Source organism: Trachurus trachurus (genome assembly GCF_905171665.1).
Source record: "Trachurus trachurus genome assembly, chromosome: 16".
Lineage (NCBI taxonomy): Eukaryota > Metazoa > Chordata > Actinopteri > Carangiformes > Carangidae > Trachurus > Trachurus trachurus.
Genome location: NC_139902.1, coordinates 27,188,021 through 27,209,940, shown reverse-complemented (window position 1 = coordinate 27,209,940; position 21,920 = coordinate 27,188,021). Strand labels below are relative to the sequence as shown.

Sequence of the window (21,920 nt, the reverse complement as noted above, 5' to 3'; positions counted from 1 at the left end):
GAAAAGCGGGGAACATAGGACCTTTTTTTAGAAAAAGGGTTCTATGTTCCCCTGTCCCATACAAAGTGGGGAACATAGGACCCGGGGAACATAGGGATGATCCCGGAAGGGGATACGGTGGCCGTGAGGGGCCAAGACGCTGCAAACTCCACAACACAACACTTTAAGGAAAAACGCGCTACAAACTCCACAACACAACACATTAAGACAAACACGCTGCAAACTCAACAACACAACACATTAAGACAAACGCGCTACAAACTCCACAATACAACACATTAAGACAAACGCGCTGCAAATGCCACACCACAACACATTAAAGGAGTATTATCGCAAATCCAAATCCTTAATTCGGCCACTAGATGGAGCCAGGCGGAGCTTATCAGATATAAACAAGTGGGCAGCTGTCAGAGAGAGAGAGAGCAGCCTCGTTTAGTCCCCCCCCCCCCGCCCCCCCTCCTTCTCCCTCCCCCCTCCTCCTCCCTCACCAGGCTGAATGAACGTGCAATCGCGGGAAAAAGAAAACTCGCTAGTGGAAGCGGCAGCTCTACGTCGCGCACAACCACAACAACGACAACAACAGCAACTAAAACGTCCTCCTCCTTAATAACGCTGAGAGGACAGCTGAAGAAAGACACAGGGACGTGGAGACAAAGTGTTCTACCAGCGATTCAGTGACTGTGAGCAGCCTTGCGAGTTCCGAGTGCATTTTAACGTAGCAAGCGCCGGGCCGGCTTGGATCATAACAAAGACAAATGCTGCATTTGCCCCACGGACACTATACTGTTGGCGATTTTTTTTGTAAATTTAGTTATGGCTCCCCCCGACCCATCTTTTGCATATTTCATCTTATTTTATGCTATTACTGCTGTATTTGCGATAATGCTCCTTTAAGAAAAATGCGCTGCAAACTCCACAACACATTCGGAAAAATGCGCTGCAAACTCAACAACACAACACATTAAGAAAAACGCACTGCAAATGTCACAACACAAGGGAAGTGTTTCCAAGGGACACTTGAAAGTGATGCACAGCCACTGTGGTATCAAACATTGACAAGTCTGTTAAAAGAACACTTACCTCTTTGAAAAAAAACTTGTCCTCTATGGTCCTAATACAGATTGGTTTGAACATTCATTCATTCAGACCGGCAACAGGATGTGGGTCCGTCTCTGATTATGGTTCCCCTGGAAAACTCTTCCGTTGTGTTGTGGAGTTTACGGCGCGTTTAATGTGTTGTGTTGTGACATTTGCAGCGCGTTTTTCTTAAAGCAGAAGTAAGCAGAATGTTAGGGTTAATATAAGTCTTAAATAGTTAGGCTATATCTTCCGACAGCAATCACTTATAGAGTGTTTGGTCTTAAACATGGGTCTGTCAGTCACTCTGCTCTGCTGTAAGCCGAGGAGAAAACTTTCCTTGTATCCTACAACCTTTATCCAATGAGGAGAGAGCATACGGCATAAAGGGGCGGTCCTCTCTGTGTGTGCAGCCAAGGGATGCACGTGAATGTGGCGACGTAGGGACGAGGGCGGGGACTGCTAACTCCATCAGCTGACAAGAAGTTAGCCAAAACGACTGGATCGCTTACTTCTGCTTTAATGTGTTGTGTTGTGGAGTTTTAGCGCGTTTGTCTTAATGTGTTGTGTTGTGGCATTTGCAGCGCGTTTTTCCTTGAAGTGTTGTGTTGTGGAGTTTGCAGCGTCCTGGCCCCTCACGGCCACCGTAAAGGAGTCTACAGTGTGCATGCAAAGAAACCCATTGCTCATTACCTGAAGTGTTCTCCACCTCCGCTGGTTTGCATATATTTACACCAGACCTGCTCTCTGCTGATGAGCTGCTCCGGGGCATCTCACAGGAAGTAGTTCACTCTCCTCCTTGACTTTTCCCATCCTGGTATTTGACTCAGGCTAATCAGGGCAACTGCCATCAGTGTTTTGTGTTTCCTTAGTCTTTGAGTGAGTATACGTGACTGCCATGCATGCACCCATCCCAAAAAAAAAAAGAATGTTTGTGTGTGCATGATTTTATAACTCCCATCTGTCCATCATGTTCCTGCCTTGCTGGATGTCTTACCACTCACCCTTCCTCCTCCTCCATCATCATCCTCCCCTCTCAAAGCTTGGATCTTGATCTGGCTTCATCCCAAGTGACTGACTCATATGCAAAACATTTTCCAGAATAACATGTTATTATTTTCCCCATAACACGGATCATAGCTTTGATCTCGCCGTCATTCACGGTGCAGCTACTGCAGGAACAATGCTATGAAAACAGATCTCCATTTAAACATATGCTTTTATTCAGACATATAGTATGTACAGTAAATAAAATAATTCATCTTAAGCAACATAGCCAACTGGGACATCAAGTTAATTTCTTCAGTGTAACTTACACATATGTATGTATATCTGCATGCCATCACTTAACCATTATTGACAAACATGACATATGTCTCCACAGCTGTTTATCACTGTACATTAATATATCACTGAGCATGCAATTAGTGATCAGCATCACGTGGGCGTCACATCATCATGTCAGTGATTTTGCTGCTGTTGCTGTGGGAATGTTTTACAGTTGAATGTGCATTAAGCAAAATGGAGCCGTCAGAAAAAAATATATACATGGGTTTTTGATAAAAGGTGTACATTTCTGTGCATATTCATATGCTCTTCTTTTGATCTCACAATTGCAAAAACACTCTGAATAAACATTATTGGAAAAACGACATTAAGGCAATTACAACACAAGAGAAACAAAAGGTCCTTTTTTATCACAACTGCATTTCTTTTAGCTTTTTTCCTCTTCTATATGCATAAAAAATGTTGCGGATGAGTCTGAAGATACAAATAATACAAATAGCCTGTGTTTATTTCCAATAAATAATACTCTATAACACTGCAGAAACACATATTTAGTGTTCACCATGCAACAATGAGGCATGACATTTTGTTTTCTTCTTCTTTAAAAAAAAAGATGATGGTCGATTTTGGTGATTAAATTCTGTCAAGCTTCTCAGTCAGGAGGTAGGTACCACCAACACACACTGAACAGAGGGCACTGTGAAGCTATTTGTACATTCATTTTTTTCACATTCAAAGTGCAAACCAACAGTGTTTAGAACTGAGTTTTAAAATAAAATACATGTATGACGGAGTATCACAGCCACTGTTAAGGAGATTTTTCTCACTCCGGGGTTCTCCTTGTTTCTCCTAATCCTCACTAAGACTCACAGTGATCAGCCCATAGCAATCTTCACATTGTTAAGATGTTTTTTTTGTATCTTCTAGTATGACTCTTTCTGCCTCTGCCGATATCTGCAGCTAGTGGAGTATCTTCTAGATTAGGGGCAACAAGGAAAGACAGCGTTATCTAGGATTATCATCAGCGTATGGGGACGTATCATACATATCAGACAGCAATGTGTGACCAGACATCAGATCAAGATTAATCTAACAAGGAGTAAAGTGTGGTGAAGTGTTTGCAACCTGGGATTAGACACCCACAGTCAGTCATGACATCCTGGCAGCTTGTTGTGTCCCTCTCTACTCTGATTCACATCATGTTGACGGTGAAACTGCTCATCATTTTCTCCTCAGCAGCACCGAGCTCACAATAAATAAATCCTGCTGCTGCCTGAGACATCTGACCTCCTAGTCCTCGTGTTTTCTCCAGCTCAATCACAACCACACACAGAGAGACAGAGAAAGAGGGAGTGAGAGAAAAAGCCTGAAATTTTGAGAATAATCGTGATATTAAAAGGAAAATAAATATATTTCATGAGAATTTTAATCATATTTTAAGTTATGTGTTGTTTCACACATACAGTAAGAAGATTCTTCATCTTTTGGCCCGTCATCATCATCATGATCTGCCAGATACAGCTCAAGTTGCATCGACTATCCATTCACTTTTACAGTTACAATATTACAACCTTGTTCTCATAATATTATGACTTTACTTTCAGATCCCCCTCTCCCAATTAATAAGCCAGGCTCTCCAACAACCCACATCCAGATACCAAACAAGATAACACACTCTGTGACGGATGAGTCTTTTTGCAGTCAGACTTTTGGACATAGATGAATAATATGCAACTTGTTTCTCCAATTATTGGAGGAATAAACATTTAATCCATCACAGAGACAGTCAGTCTGCAGAAACACCATGGCTTAATTTAAATAAATGTGTATCTTACAGTGCTAATGTTGTTCTATTTTACAGAAATGTGTGTATTTGGAGATAAAGTGTGTCTGCCAAGAAGCAGATCAGGACCGTCCCCCAAAATGTATAAAACTCTGAACAATAACACATTGAATTTAATGTGAATGCACAATATGATGAGCTACATTCAGCAGTATTAGGCATAACATGGACACACAGCACATTGGGCAGCTGCATTGGTGTAACATTGTTGGACGTGTTAAGGACAGTTATAAAAAAAAAAAAAAAAAAAAAAAAAAAAAAAATTGACATCAGTGCAGCAGACTCAGAAATATTTTCTATTTTATTGCACACATTCTTCTTCCTTGTCAAAACCTGCTGCCTACATTACCTACAACTCCACCAGGCTGCCACAGTATGGCCAGTGAACTGAGAAGGGAGGCTATGGGACAATTGCAACAAGTCTGTGATGATTGATGACACACCTGTACAACACATGTTCACGGAGACCCCCCCGAAGATAGAGGACACATTCAACATCTACTGGGACATGTGTACGGGTCAGTGTGTTCAGCTACTGTAGCACACGCTGTCATGGCTGACAGAGTGGGGATGAGTTACAGAGCAAACGAGTCAAAGCAGAACCACCAACAGGCAAATAAATAAATAAATTGTAGTTTTGGTCTTAGAAATAATATAACATCAATACATAATGCTATAAACGGGTGGGCTATGGTATAAATTATAGCATAGCCTATATATTGTCAGAATTAGTTATTGAGACAAAATTTGAAAGGCTAATCCGAAATCTTGCATTCAAATCATTGAAAATGTCATATGTAGTCATATTTAAATAGTATAGCGTAATAAAAGTTTGGTAGGTTTAATCCAAAGTGTTGCAACTGTCCCCAGCCTCCCTGTGTTATGATTGTAGCAGCTTACGTGGCTTTGAACTTCTTGCATCAAGCAGAGACAAAAGATGGACTACAATGTGGTAAGTTCTTTTTTTTTTTTTCCAAAGCCACATCCCCGTGTTTTTAATTTCTAAAGCTCTAGTCGACTTAGATCACACTGACACTGACTTATGTGGCATCACCTGAGTACATTCATCAGACTCTGTGTAGCGTCCTCTGGCTTTTAACAACATCCTCACACACTCATTATGCAGCAACAGACTTTGTAAAAGCAGCCACAGCAACAGACATCATAAAGATATGGGTAAATACAGACAGAATGTTTTTAAGGTTTACCCAATTGGTTTCACTTCGCCGCCTCCACCAGTCATGCAGAACCAGTGCTCCATAGCAACACTGGGTCGGCATCTTGCAAATGCCAATGCATAGTTAAAAGAAAGTATGTTAAGTGCTTCAACCCAAAATTGTTCAAGGTTTAGTAATGATAGTCATGAAAAAGACACAAAAAAAAACATATATATGTATCTCTCTTTATATATATTTTATATTATATACAGATGGGTGACAAATTTAAGGAAAAAACAATGTTACGTGTTTTAGTAATGTTGGAATGCTGGTTCTTCCAAAAGATTTTCCTGCATCATCTTTTTTGATGGTGGTGATGGACGACACGTCTGTGTTGATAAGTGCTGAACCCATTTGGCCACAACATCTAGGGCCCTAGTTTCATGGCGCGGCGCAGTGCAAGTTTTGTCCACGCACGGTCAGTTTGGTAGAACATGGTGCCACATGGGTGTGGCGGTGCAGCAGGGGGAAGTGTCATAGATTCAGCTTGGCGCAGTAAAAGTTTTGTGCCAAAAAGCTGCGTCGAAAGCCCGCCAGCTCCAACCAAGTCTAATCTCGGCGCAAGGCGAAGCGCAGCCGGCACAGTGGTAGTTTGGCTGACTGGCGTGCACATGTCACTGAGATCTCACAGGCAGGTTTCCACATTTTCAGGCAAATTTAGATGCAATGAATAATTACAACAACCACTATTTAATGCAACTAATGGAATCAACACGTAAATTTATATCTACTGTATATCGATTGTCCCGTCACATCTGACATCAGATCAAACGGAAACACGATCTGACTGAATTAACACAGCTGAAACTGTGATGCAAAGTAATGAAAAACTAAAAAAGGGGTGAATTAAAGCTACAGTTGGTAAGTTGATGAAAGTGAATGTAAGGTCCATGACTTGGTCAGAAATTTCAAGACAATACACCGTCAGGTCCCTTTATGAACCTCTGCCAAGCTTTCATGTGAGTGTCTTTATTAGTGGAAAAGGGGTGTGTGTGCATGTGTTTTTTTCTTTTTCTTTTTACACTGGGCAATGGTTCTCACTGTATCAGGGCAAATCTGATCCTTATTCGGCCACTCTGAGCTTGGACCTTGAACATCTGTTTCCTCCTGGGAGAGGTTTGGCCTCTGGCATCGCTGTCTTGTCCATGTCGAAATATAAAATGACAAAAATGCAGTGTGCATTGCCCTCAGCGCAGTTAAAAGTTGAGGACAGGAGCTCATTTGATTGGTGAAGATCTGAATCGGCTGTGTTAATCCCACTCCACACCTTCTCTCCTCCGTCTTTCCCACTTGTGCCGCCGGTAGGAGGGACGGAGGTGGGAACGCAGAGTGCTTGCGCTTGTGGCCGAGCTGCGCCGTGCACGAAACTTGCAAAATGCTCGTGGACACACCCCATTGGCTAGACTGCGCCATGGTCTACGAAACTAGAGCCCATAGTCACATCATTTTCACACTCATTTTCAAACCAATCAGTGGCTGCCTGTGACTGATTACAGGCACTTCCATCCTGTTTCACTTATTGTTCAGGGTTTTTTTTTTCCTGCAATTTGTCCACCATCTATAGGTAATAAAATAAAAAAGATCCTGTTCAAGAAAAAGCAATAACTGCTGATTGATTCCTCTCAGTCTCTTAGTACTTACCTGTCAGACTGTTGCAGGCGTTTCTCAGGCTGCAACAGCAGATGATCTCCTTAAAAGTCTTCCTCATCTCCTGACTCCTGAAGGCGTAGATGAGCGGGTCGATCACAGAGTTGCACATGATGAGGATAAGGTACATGTTGAAGTGGGACATGAAGCACACGCAGTAGAGGTTCCTCGGACAGGAGATCATGAGGATGAGGTGGAGGAAGAAGGGAGCCCAGCAGACGATGAAGATCCCCAGCAGGATGGTGAGCGTGATGGCGCCCTTCATGCTCGCTCGCTGGTGAATGGAGTTGTAGCCGGGCAGCGCGGCGATGCGCTTGACGTGCGAGCGGGCCAGCATGAACATGTGGCTGTAGAGCGACGCCATGATGAGCAGCATGGCGAAGAACATGGAGACCAGGCAGATGATGACCGGGGTGGTGTCCGAGTAGATGATGAAGACGATGCCGCAGCCCGTGCAGAAGGTCCAGATGCCCCCGATGATGAAGCCGGCTCTCTTCACCGTCATGATGTTGTGGTACCTCAGTGCATAGAAGATAGTCACGTACCTGTAGATATTAACACATGTTAACACAAGAGTTGGAATGAGAAGAACATACTGTACAGCCATCAATATGGTTTTCAAATAAAATTCTTGGCATTTTCTTAGACTTGTCAAAAGCCTTTAAAGGACAACGAGGAGTTTTGGGAAGCAAAGTGTTTTCTTTGGACCGGCGCAAGACGGACGAAAGCGAAAACATTTGCCAAGAATATTTTCAAATCAAGAATGAAAGTCAGAGGTTCGAAGGCGATCAGATACCGTCGTAGTTCCGACCATGAACGGCGATCCGGCAGCGTTATTCCCATGACCCGCCGGGTAGCGTCCGCGAAACCGAAACTAGGAAATGCCGGGCGAGCGGACCAGTAAATAATAATCTCAAAATAACAATAAAGACGAAACGATATATTTATCGAAAACGGACCCATTAACAAGTGTGGGTAACGTAGATTCATCCACATTAATATGAGACTTTTTTATAACCAAATACAAACTCCTTGTTGTCCCTTTAAAACTGTTGATTACAATATCCTTATTTCAAATGATAGAAAAAAGGGTTCAATGATGTTGCTCTTAAATGGTTAATTGATTATTTCAAAGGATAAGGAACAATATATTTCTATAAAATGGATAATTCAAATAGAGTTGAGCTATTGTGGAGTACCTCAGGGTTCAATCATTGGTCCTCTCCTGTTGCACACTATTGTTATGCACATCTTTATTGTTTGTTTATTCAGTCCAGTTTCAAATTAGGGGGTACTGAATAACTTGAAATAGGACCAAATGCAGCATGGGACTTTTATTTCTTTATTATCTAAATAACAAGGTTCATGAACTTAATATTTCTCACGTAGTACCAAACCGCATGATGATTGTGAGCACCGAATGAAAGTATACGATAATGAGACTCCTGAAATCGATGCACCACAATCAGGACCATTTTACTGGTGAAAACCACTCACAGTTCTCCCCCCCCTCTCAACTGATTGACATTAAAATACAGGTTTCATTTCACTCTGCAATCAGGTCACTGGCAGAATGAATGTGCTGCTGTGAGTGACATTTGTCAAAGTGACGGCTGACGGCAGCTAAAAATGTGAAGCCGAATGTTTTGTGCATCAGCCCGTAGTGATAAGAGTGAGAGCTGAGAGCTTTCTGAGTCAATGTATTTCAATTAGGATGTCAGAGCTCAGACTCAGTTGGAGGTGCTGCAACGTGTGCGGGTTGAGGAGAAAATAGACACGGCAGCATAGCACAGGAAAGAAAAGGTCATAGTTTTTGGATGGGGTTTTGGTCTTTTTGTTTTGTTTTTTTGCAGATACAATCCATTACAGTTTATCTAACAATCCTGAGGTTAATCTCTCTAGACACCTCCAGTTGAAATAAGTGCAGTCAGTGTAACGTGGGTGGACAGAGAGCAGGCAGCATGTTTTCAGCCGACAAGCCCAGGAAAGCTGACAGCTAACTACTGGACTGGTTTATTCACACTGCTGCTTTACTCTGTAAGACGTCGTCCAACTCAGTGCCAGGTGTCCATGCCACTGCTTTCACTAGCGATACATCAACAGCAATTATAAGCTGCACTAGGTTGTGACCAAGGGAAATTCATTCTGGGGCTGTCGCAGGCAGCACTGCAGTTAGTTTGCACACCGAGTGCTCAGCTCTATTTCCCATAAGGCAACTCCAGAGTCATTTCTATTAGACTGTCCCTCTGTGTGTAAACAGTCAGACCTGTTGGCCCACGCTTCCACTCACTAATAGCTGCTTCCTGTTTAAAGGAGAATTCCGGCCATTTTTGACCCCTAAATCGTTGTCCTGATGGTCAACCAGTGTTGGGGGGAAGCAAAAAACGTGACTAAAATGGATGTAGGTTACACCATGGCTACCCGGATAGCGACAACGCTAACCCATGGGGGCAATTCTTTAAACCACAACAAACACTCAAAAAACAATCAAATATCTATGGTACATGACTCTAATCCTTATAAAACACCACTGAACTCATATAGTGTTCAGTATAAACAGTATAAACTCTGTTTTTGCATGTAGCCACTCACCTCAGTTAGCCGAACTCTGAAACATCCTGGAAAGACATTACTATCTGATCACAGAGCGCTTGCTCTCCCCGCCACAGAAACAAACACTTTTTCCTTGTTGTCATGATTTCCTTACAAAAATAAACGGTCGGAGATATTTTGGACATTACCACTGCACTGCTCGACAGTTTACTGTTTATACACTATATGAGTTCAGTGGTGTGTCATAAGGATTCCAGTCATGTACCATAGATATTTGATTGTTTTTTGAATGTTTGTTGTGGTTGAAAGAATTGCCCCCATGGGTTAGCGCTGTTGCTATCCCGAGCGTAACTCTGGTTTGCCTGCATCAATTTTACTGGATCAGGAAAACGATTAAGTGGTCAAAAATGGCCGGAATTCTCCTTTAAGTCCCAGGGTCAAGATGAGTCTGATCAAGTCAACATCACATGACATAACTTCCTCATATTTGATATTTCTTTTCACAAGCTGAATATCTGACAGAAACGAGGACATTATAAGGTAGAGATATAGTCTGGTATATAACATATTGATTTGAATAGGAGTTTCTCCAATAGAAATGTCAGGAAATCAAATTAAACGTATCCATCTATTTGTTTGTTCCTGTTGAAATCCCATAAAAAGGACAAGTTTTTACACTAAGTTCAGCTGAAATTGTGCACTGACAACTAAGACAAAATGGGATTAAACAACATAATGGCACAGTGTTCATTTGCAGGCATTAACTGAAAGAGTGTCTCTCTCCATGATCCTGGTAATTACCAGAAACTCCCCAGGATCCTCCCCCAAAAGACACAAATACATATCAGTTCTGTTGCAGGGAAATTATCAGGAAACTGTGGGGCCTGCAAACCCAGTTATTATTGTGAGTCTCTGTTTCTTGCTAATTGTATTGCACAACCTTTATTTCTTGAATAAGCCTATTTAGGTAGTAATTGTTTTCATGTTACATTCACATTAGCTGATCTTAAAAAAGCGTGTGACCTTCCAGGGCCAAACAGAGCAATTATGCACGGTGACTCGTGTGAGAGAGCATCTAATTAAAAAGTCAATTTCATTTAAAAGCTTTTGAAGCGTCTCCTGCAGAAATAATAAGAAAGAGGTATAAGTGTGTGTGTGTGTGTGTGTGTGTGTGTGTGTGTGTGTGTGTGTGTGTGTGTGTGTGTGTGTGTGTGTGTGTGTGTGTGTGTGTGTGTGTGTGTGTGTGCGCGCTGCAGGGATCTGACGGTTATTTAAGACTTTCAAGACAACTTTCGAGACAACTAACTCGACTTTTATCTTTCCATTAACGCCTCTCTCCCTCCAGCATTACCTGTCCACGGCGATGGCGAGCAGGCTGCACATGGACGCCACCACCGAGATGCAGATCATGGAGTCAAAGACGTTGTCCATCTGGCGGATGAAGTGCTCCTCCACCACCAGCTGTCTGTTGTTCAGGAGGTAAATGATGATGGTCTCCCAGGCGTTGGACACGCTCACCAGCATGTCTGCTACGGCCAGACTGCAACAGACAGGTCAGAGTCAGACAAATCTGTACTGTACATGTCAGAGAAAGACACTGAGACACTGACTCAAAGGAAGTTTGGCATATTGTAGCTCATAGCTGAATACGAAAAATAAATGCAGCAGTAAATGATGTTTATTTTGGAGGAGAGGAGACGCCGCAGATGAGTGCACATATAATGTTATAGCCTTGATAACAGTTAAGCGTTATTTCCGTCACATACGAGACCACAATTTCACACCATACAACAATCACAGCTCAATATAAACGCATTTCATATAGGCTACTGCAATAATAGGCCTACGCAAAAATATGCATTCAAACCTCAACAAACAACTTAAAATGTCTAAATTCTAACCGTTTAAGACGAGGGCTGCCATGTTTTGATGTTGTCATGACGTCAAGTCGGAAAGTCGGAGCTCTGATATGATACCCGAGTTTCCGACCTGTAATTTCCAAGTTCGACGCCATTCAATTCATTTCATACAACTCGGAGCTCGTTTTCTTCCGACTTCCGAGTTGTCTTGAACGCAGCATAAATCCAGGTTAAAAACATTTCTCTTTTCATGTGCTTATAGCTGAGCTCTTATTAAGAACTTTAAACTTGATCTATTTTCTTTTATTTTACTTTTTTATTCTTCTTTGCTCCTGCTTTTAACTGTATTGTTTGTTTTTATGCTGTTTTATGCTGTTCTTTTTAAAAAAATGTTTTGTCTTTATGTAAAGCACATTGAGTTGCCTTGGTATGAAATGCGCTATATAAATAAAGATGCCTTGCCTTGCCTTCACAAAAGTTTTATCTGATCTCCACATTTCACCTTTGGAGGTCTTTTTTGCTTGAAAAGCTTTTGAAATTAAGTTGTATTGATTGATTCCAAACATTTCAGAAATTAATCCCATATTTTTTATGAAAAAGAACTGTTTTGTTTGATCGTATTTGATAAAGGTTTTAAATAACTATGCAAGAAGAAAGTCCAGGGATTCAAAGACCCCATGAAGGTCCACAAACACTTTCCCAATGGCCATGAGATGTTTCCTTTGTAATAGACAGATTAACCAGTTTATTTTCATGAGTTCTTAGGGGATGAGGTTTTTGAAAAAGAAATAATATATAAGAGCACAAATCTCCTTGAGTACAGAGACCGTTTGTGGATTATATTAGAGACAGTGTTAATTACTTCTTTTCAAAGACGCTGTACATTTACACCCCCTCATGCAGTGGATCTTTGTTCTACACTGTACTTATTTATATTTTAAGCTTCTCATGGTGCATGGACATCCTCATTATATTGGATCTCTCTATATCTACCATAAACAGAGGTCTCTTGTGCCTTTTCCATCCTTATTTTGTTGTATCTGCCTGACAATCCTCTAATTACACCCCCCTTTTTTTTTATTATGTGAGGCTTCTGTTTTTTGCCTGTTTCTCAATAGCACTTGAAGCTACAGACACTGATAAGAGTTTTCTTATTTGGAAACATTTGAACGAATAAGCTTGTGGAATGAAAAAAAATTCTCTAAGATTTTTGTTTTTGATTTTTTTGATAGTAAGGGGAAAAGGAGATAGAGAGGGAGTGAACAGCAAACAACTGGCACAACAGGTGTAAAAAACATTTGTCAATCAATCAGTTCAGAGAGAAATCTCCCCGCTTGATGTGAATAACAAACAGCCACATCAGTAACAAATGTGAGACAACACACTGAGTTGAAGTGTTCTTTCAAGTATAAAGCGAAGAAAGGGTCAGACAGACCATAAGTAAAGTTCCTCCACCAGAGTCAAACTCAAAGCACATGCACATGAAAGATTAACCTGCATCGATCCTTCATTGCTTTTAAAAAGTAATGCCAGTAGGATGCAGTAATTCATGTAGTTTGGAAACCTGCGGGGAGTCGAGGCTGCATGAGGTGTTCCAACAGGAGGAGGCACTGAAGAAAAACTTTTTTCTTTAACAACAGAAGAAGGGATGAATGTAAAGTAGCTCGTTTTGACTTTCACACTGCGAATGAACTTGCACAAACCTGGTCCTGCCATCCCATCAACCAGCAGCCTGAAGAGAGGCCATGGCATCATCTTGGGACATTCGATGTTGAACTTGAACACCATCACAGAAAAAAGCAAACTCACACAGTATTCTGCCCCAGTGAGCTTCACTTCTGTGGATGTTGATTAGAAACAGGCTGGAGCTCACAGTAAGGCTAACTCAGATAACCACTTGTCACAGCTGCAGTGAACAGAGAAGCTTCACAGCAGCTGGACACCACATCTGGTTCCCCTCCTGTCAGTCATAACGTGATACCCCTGGTCTGGTGGATCGGGATTTCAGCTGAAGCTGCAGGTGGTAAAGTCACAGTCCAGACTGTTTGCTGTTTGCTCTCTTCTTGGCAAACGTTGGCCTTGTTTGAATGTCACAGCCCGAGGGTTGCTGCTGCCAACAAGTAATTAATAAATGAGCAAATGAATATATCACACCACAGGATTTAGACCCACGACTCCCAGTAGAAAGCCAAGTGGTAAACCTTTGAGCTCCCAGGAGCTAAGGACAACCTAAGTGTGGAGCAAACAAAAGCTGGTTTCAAAGATGGTCTAATCCAGTGAAACAACACCAGCACATGCAAAAGAAAAGGCAAAAAGTTCAAAAGGTATTACTTAGTCCAAAAAGAAACCAAAGGTGCAACCAAAATCAACCAAGATCAAAAAAACTAAAGATTATTATACAACCAGCGTAGAATCCATGGGTAAATCCACAACTCAGATCCACAAACAGTCCAAAAACCAAGATAAGTCAAGTCAACAAGAGCCAAACCAAAACACAGGGTTAAAATGCTGAGACCACAGGACAATGGATCAACACCACGATTAACCCAATGAGAAACAGGTGAGCAAAAACAAGGGAAAACACTCCATGGTGAACTCTAGAGGCCACTCAAAGTCCAAATGGTGACAATTTAATAAAATGAATGAACTGTATCTCTCATTATTACCCCCGAGAAGTAAATAATAATGTTTCATGCTGTTATCGTTCGTGTTATATGAGTGTTTCCGTCAAGTCAGTAGACTTCCCACAGTTTTCCTCACAAATACTGGACGGCAACATGAGCGAAAGCACACACACAAACACACACTGTGCACAGTGTTCTTTGCCATGTGTCATGTAAAGTGTGTGAGGCTTTTCCTGTGGGAGACGTTGTGTGAATTGCCCTCATTAGAAACTGTCCTCGGTGGGACCGTAGGAGGCTCTGAATGGGCTTTTAAATGAATAGTTGGTTAAATTGTCACCTAAGGGGCTGAGTCACAAATGTAAAAGAAGGAGAAGATGAATCAGCACCACCACCACAGGCTCAGTTTATGATAATTTCTTCAAATAGTAATTTCATAAAAGTGTAGTTCCTCTCTTTTTTTTTTACATCACAGCATGAAGTGAAATATGACTGGCCTTAGGAGGACGTATGTCTTTATTATTACCTTATCCCAAGGCCTCACTCACCTTGTTCATAGTGGAGCAGAGTTCAGATCCAGTTTTTTATTATCTCAGTCCTCAGGGGTCTCATTTATAACCGTTGCGTACGCACAAAACGGGGCTGAAAGTGGCGTACGTGACTTTTTACGCCAAGGTTGTGATCTATAAAAAACAAACTTGACGGGAGAATGTGCGCAGCTCTAAGCAAACTCTGACCCATGCGTACGCATGGTTTGGAGGAAAAGGGGAATTGGCGACACAGACGGTGTGGTGGTGAACTGAAGTCAGACTCAGGAAATGATGATTGAGAAGAACGATTATTTATCGGCCGTCACACATTTAATTTCAACCCGTATGCGTTAGATCCATGTTGCCACGGTGATTTAATTCAACAGCGCCCTTATTTTGCATCGGACTGGTGTTTCAGAAACATCTTCTTAGAATCTAACTTAAAATTCAAAATCAATATTGTTCATCATTGTTGATCATTCATCAGAATGTAACTGATTCCGCTAATTATTCAAAGTTTTATCGATCAGTCTAATTACTGTAAATGTATGAATACAGCGGTGAGCCCCGTGCGTATGTAATTCTGCACCACGGCACCGCTGGAGGAGAAAGGAGGGAGAGGGAGACCATGATGAATGGTTAATAACTCTTTCAGATTAAAACTGTTGTCATTGTTGTAACCATGTGCCGAACCGGGTCCAGCATGTGAGAGGGCAGCGCACTGAAACAACACCGCGTGCGCTCTGAGCCGCTGACGCCGTTAACAGCTGCAGCAACACGTCACGTCGCCACTTTCACACCTGCAGCTGATTCACAACAGCGACAGATCAAGAGCACGTCAGGCTCATTGACATGCAGATCGCATTCATGTGGTGGTTTGCATTGACCATCTACGGTTAAAACAGGGCGTGTACAGGGCGGAACGTGAAGCGGATTCAGCTGCGCACACTTGTAGGAACTCTGTGATTTATAAAGGGAAGTTTGCTTGCAAGTGTGCGTACGCAGGGTTTTATAAGTCTGAATATTTACTGGCGCACGCAAAACCTGGCTTTTGGGCGTACGTACCCTTTTAGTAACAATCCCACGCACAGTTTTATAAATGAGACCCCTGGTTATTCAAATATTACACTATACATAATTAACAGAGAGTGGGAGGAAGAGGAGTTGAGAGCTCATTTCTACCTGAAGGACTCGTAATGAGATCATCAAACCCTGGATGTGTTGTAACAACGTGGAGGAGGGACAATCAAAAAAACGGCACTAAAAGACGACTAATTCCTCAGCTAGAAGCAAGACAGCATGTAAAATCAGGTTTACTGTTGCTGCCTGCTGCATGGTGAACATTACAACTATTTTACCTGCAGACGAAGAAGTACATGGGCGAGTGGAGGTTCTTGTTCTTCACTATGGCCGTGATGACCAGGATGTTCTCCAGCAGGGAGATGATTCCCAGGATCAGAAAGACCTGAGAAGAGACAAAGGTGCATTCAAATGGAGCCGTAGTTAACACTGTGATTGTAATTGGCTTAAAAACCAAACAGAGTCACAAGCACAAAAATAAACTCAATCAGAACAAACACGTGAAATGTTGAAAATGCACCATGTGAAATGATATAACATGATTACTGTTATGTGGCTTCATTATTCCTGTGCACATCCCCCATGTCTTGATGTTAACGCGAGGTGACGTGTATTTCTTTATATGATGCCATTCATTACTTTTCACACAGCACATAAAAAAACACACTGCAATAAATAGCTTCACATGTGATTCACAATCCTCAGGCGGTTTAATTTCAATCGAAAAAAACAAACATGTAACACACATGTGTGCATGTACCTGCAGCTAATGAGAAGAGCAAACAGACAGATGGAGTAGCAGAGATTTCTAAACCTTGTATAGCTAGGATTAACAGATAAATATGAAAGTGCACAAGTTAATTATCAGTTATGTGCAAAACAGAGTTATTTTTTGCAAATAGTCTGAGAAGGAAATGCTGCTCTTTGATTTAAAAAAAAATCTTGCATCTCATAGACGCAAGGTCTCGACCACCATGGCTTGGTTAGAGAGCATAGAATATAAAATACTTCATTGTCCTCCATTGGCATTCAAAAGGCAGAAATTTGTCTTTTCTTATGTGTAGAAAATTACACGTGCAAAAAGTCAGATACTTTAAAAACATCCAAACAAAATCACACACACAATAAAAGCTCCATTGACCCTTTATTGGGAAAGTAGCCACATTGGTAACTTATTTGTGACAAATCAAATGAGTTATTTGAGTATATTTTGAATACATATTTTATTTTTTCAGGCATCTTCATGTATTGCTATTGCTGTTTTTTGTTTGTTTTTTCAAAATATATTTTCATATACACCTTGAAAAATGATTATCCTTGAAGGATGAAGAACATTGATCTTAAATTGCAGTGAAAAAATGCTGTTGTTATTCTAATATCTTACAATAATGGTCCAGGGTTGAAATGTCCAAGTATTTAAAGGAGTGCACAATAAATATATAGACTTTAAACTGCTGTGTGCTGAGGTAGTAGGCTTATATATGAAGAGTCAAGTCAAGAAAATAAATAAATGAAAGTTAAAACAAACTGTTTCAAGCCTTTTTATACTGAAGCAGTTAAATTAAAGCCACAAACTTTAAGGTTCGACAGTAGAGAGCAAAGTTGAACTGTGTTATAATGAAGTGAGAGAGACCAATGACACCAAACATGCAGCTGCAGCTCAACACTCACCTCTATGGCGATGTGGACCTGCTCGCATGCTGCCGGTTTGGACGTGCTGGTCTTGTCCTGCAGCAGCGGAGGCGGCTGGGTGTAGTTTTGGTGATAGTAGGAGTAATCCCAGGTGGAGTTACCCAGGAGCGCCTCCTCATGGTAGGAGGACTCATCGGATGCATTCATCCCTGCTGTGGCTCTGGTCCAGATCACTGCTGCTCTCCTGAAGCTGGCATTTTCTCAAGCAGGCTGCAAAGGAGAAGAGACAATATGTAGAGAAGAAATAAGAGACCATATGGACCAGCAGAGGTTTATGTCTGTCCACAGCCAAGTCCAAACAACATCTGGTCCTCCAGCTGGTAAATGATCCACCGTCCTCAGCAGCTATCTATATTGTGATGTGACGCAGCAGTTACTCCTAGCTGTATTTTGAAAGGTGCGCTTTTATTTTGAAACTCTGTGCTTTAAAGGCACATCGGTAAGGTCAGGTCAGACCGGCCATCTTGGTTGCTATTGTGCATCCCTCCTTTAATCTGTTTTATCCACTGCTGTTGAGCCCTGGAAAGGTTATAATAAATAAGATTGCTTATTTCATACTTTTTAGCTAATGCTAAAAGTCCTATTTGTTGTATGTTTTAAGCTAACATTGCAATTTACCCTTTATGTATGTAAAAACATTTTTCTGAATTCATATTTCAGTTTCACCAGAGAAAGAGTGTCTGGCTTTGTAAGACAAACACTAAAGCCTCAACTTACTTCAACGTCTGAGTCATTTTTTCACCTTTTCAACGCCAAATCAAGTGTCTAGCTCAGTCTCAGTGAGTCACGCACATGCAGTGGACACAATAGGTATAACAGAATATAGGTTTGATGCTGCACAGCTGAACAATGAGCTTAAACTCACTGTAATTTTTCCATAAAGCTGAAGGGGAAGTAGAGATCCAGCCGATAACATCTATAAGGGACATATCTGGTTTAAAGGAAAAGATCTCAAGAGTTTCATTGCTTCCTGACTATAAGCTAAATAAAATTTTAAAAAAGGTCGACGCCACTCTTATGGCATCATGGTAAACATCAACTACCGGGTCTGGCTGGCATCAGACACAAGCCATTAAAGAATCAACTCATTGTTAAAGACAGTTGTGAGTTATGGACCCAAAATTGACACTTCCTGACTGTTCCCATGATCAAACTATCAGACTGATAGGAAACAGAGACCAAAGGATCCTTGTCTCAAACAGAGCAGCTCTTAGTACGTCACAGAGAAGAACAGCCAGACCCTGGGTCAATAGGTCGCTCCAGAGGAAGAAAGAAGTGTCGTTGTTAAGACACTTCGCCTCTGGAAATGTTTATCATGTTGTTTGATCAGCTGACCACTTACATTATACTTAAATTGAAGCCTTGGAGGATGTATTATTAAATCAACGTCTGTATGGCTCCTTTTTGTTATTATTAATGCCAACATTAATGGTGTGGGAGCGCGCATGAAATGCATAAAAGTTTTCATTGCCGGTGATCAGCTGTTGCTATGTGGCTGATTTAGGCTTGTTCAAACGCTGCCGGCAGTTTATTTCAAAGGCAATTTATAATTAGGGGGATCATGAGCAATAAACCCCGACAAATGGACGGAACAGAACCCTGACGGTTTGCATCGGGGTTTTGTTCATCCTGTTGCATCCCTATAGGGGTTAGCTATAGAAATAAACTCTGTGGCAAAGGAACTGCAGTTCAAAATGTTCCATCAGCCACTGGCGGATGTATTTTTGTTTTACACGCCAAACTCATTTTTTACCCGCCATTGGCGCTTGGCGGGCCCTGCTTATGCACATCAATTATAGGACTTGTTTGGCATATTTATTACATTAATCTCACCATGCTCTCTACTACTTGCACCTTTGAGGGGTCTGCCATGATCCTAGGTCTTTCTGACGGTTCTTCTGTCCGGTGCTCCTCTCCCTATTACTGTACACGCCTCTTTCATGCTCATGCCACCTTATCACTGCGCCATGGCTCGGACCTTTGTGAAAACTCTTTGATCAACTTGATGAGATGGAGGCCCTGTGGGCCTAATGGGCTTTATGCACAGCTCCACTATTTCCTGAAATAAGCCAGCTCCTTTATTTCCTGTCTTACATTATTGGACCAACTGATTAATCCAGGTGTGACTGACCATTGTTGTGAGGTCAGACACACCTGGATTAATCAGTTGGTCCAATAATGTAAGACAGGAAACAAAGGAGTTGGCTTATTTCAGGAAGTAGTGGAGCTGTGCATAAAGCCCATTCTTCTACCCCAAATTTATAACAAGAGGGCATATCTGAATCTGACAACGTGATCTTGAAAGTGGCGGCTGTGGGTTCTTATGTCTCCACCACTGCTCTAGCCCTCTGCTCGGGGGCTTCTCACATCCGAACAGGATCATAGTGTGGCTGAACGTGTCCTGTGAGGGATCTGTGGTGCAGCCTTAAAGTTCACTGAGAGGTAAGCCTAACGAATATGTAACAGAAGTCCAAAAAATATTAAAACAATATTAAGAGTTATGGGCTTGTTTGTTTGTTTTTTAACAAATACACTATTACACACAATATTTTACACTACACTACTACACTCTATGTGTAAAAACAACCTATAGTGTTGCTAACAACAGTGATGTTGATAGGTTTTCAATGTAGTGAGTCCCCGGGACCCACAGGTGGTGATTTGGGTGGGTCCCTGGGAAATTCAATGGGTCCCCAATAGGGTTGTCATAATACCAGAATTTCTGTAAATTTCCACGATTCTCGATACTTATTCGATACCACAATTTAAAAAAAAACTAGGGCCTAGGGATGCAAATTATCGATTAATTCATTAATCGTTAGTTGATGGACCACATCGATTCATTAACTATTTACTGATGAGCAGCTATTTTCCTGAGAACCTAAATTTAAGTTTAAGTTTAAGATCTGCTCCTCGACGTGTGACATTCCTTATACAGGACTCTACACTAGTATTTGTTAGTATATTTTTAGAGCACAGCACAATGAAAAATGTTTAAGTAACACGTTATTTAACCTTTAAATAATGTTGAGGGTCCAATGTGACCCATTTTTACATTTAGGAACGGTAAAAACACCCTAAACATTTTTCCTCTAATTGAACTTGTTCTTGACCAACACAATATTTGATACAGATGAAATGGTCTTTCCTGCCACTACACTATGATGATTACTGTATTTACTGAAATCACAGCAGCAAACTGATTTGTTTAACTCAACCTGATGTAAACATTAATAAAACTCACACAGGCAGCTCCATGTTGTCCCTGTGTGATCAGGGATGTGATTGGCCAAGGACAAAAAAGCAGGAAATTATACGGACCCATAGCGCGACACGGCAACAGTGCAGCCATTACACACAATGACATAATTTTTACACTTTATATTAAAAGTATATACACAAACAGAAAACAATTAATTTAAGGAGAAAAAAACCTCAAAAACAGCATGTCAATCAATAGGTGCAGATATTATTACAGTGTGTGTGTTGTGAATATCACACACACTGTCTGAGAGCCAGAGAGACAGGAGAGAGAGAGCCAGTTATGGCAGGTGGAATTAGCACTTGATATTGAACTTATTTAAAAGGAAAACAAACATGCAGTAGGTTACTTGGCTCCATTTTAATATTTAATGATGGAAAAAAAGTTCTTGAACCATTGAGACCTTCCAGCCAGATGTGTGGTACATGTCTAATATATTTTGTAGCTGCTTAAGTAAATTAAAAAAAAAAGAAAGAAGCAGATTTAGTACTGACTGAGGTTCCTATCATTGTAATGGCAAGAATGGCTGGAGTGTATGAAACTTAAACTGAACTCAGAACTGGTCTAGTGAGGAACTGTGGCTGCAGAGCCTCCTTTACAGCAGGTAGCACACACACGCACGCACACACACACACACACACACACACACACATGTTGCTGCGCTGTCTCTCTCTGTCCCTCAGCTCTCTGGACTGTTGTTTTGGGCTCTAAGCATGGACGGTCCAACCCGTCCGGACGCGCTGGTTCGAGCCGGGTTCGCGCCGAGAATATGACTCGGTGAGGCCGGGCTTTTTTTTTTTTTTAACGGGTTCGGACTGAGAATTAATGCTCGTCGTAAATGTAAACACAGTAACGTCAGCGCGTCACGTGCAGCACCACGCCGCTCCAACAAACACTACGGCGGCAAAAAAAAAAAAAAAAAAAAAAGAGAGAGAGAGAGAGAAAACTACCGCCGCTACGTCTTCTTGTTAAGTTGCTGCTCAATGGTCGGGGCAACATCAACACCTATGGCTGTGTGGGTTAAATGGTGGATAATGGCCGTCCGCCGGTCATTCCCATGATTTTAAACACGAGTTGTTGTTAACAATGTATCATTTTTCATGGGAAAATGAGGTGCGTCCCCGGGACGCATGGATAGTGAGTTTACTGCGTCCTTTCAGATTTTAATGCGTCAGAGACGCAGGACGCGTACCTAGCAACATCACTGTAACAATGGCTAATGTTATAAATAATAGTTGCTAATGGCTTGTTT

General features: G+C 41.5%; 1 protein-coding gene across 1 annotated transcript; it reads right to left on the bottom strand.

Moving 5' to 3' along the window:
* Positions 1 to 7,054: 7,054 nt before the first annotated feature.
* mc5ra (melanocortin 5a receptor) lies at positions 7,055 to 17,568 on the bottom strand (the record flags this gene model as incomplete). The annotated part of the gene is made up of 4 exons (XM_083989965.1): positions 17,386 to 17,568; positions 15,993 to 16,099; positions 10,976 to 11,164; positions 7,055 to 7,616 (listed from the first exon to the last, which is right to left on the bottom strand). The coding sequence occupies exons 1-4, from the start codon at positions 17,551 to 17,553 to the stop codon at positions 7,055 to 7,057; spliced, it is 1,026 nt and encodes a 341-aa protein (XP_083846091.1). The 5' UTR covers positions 17,554 to 17,568.
* Between the last annotated feature and the right edge of the window lie 4,352 nt (positions 17,569 to 21,920).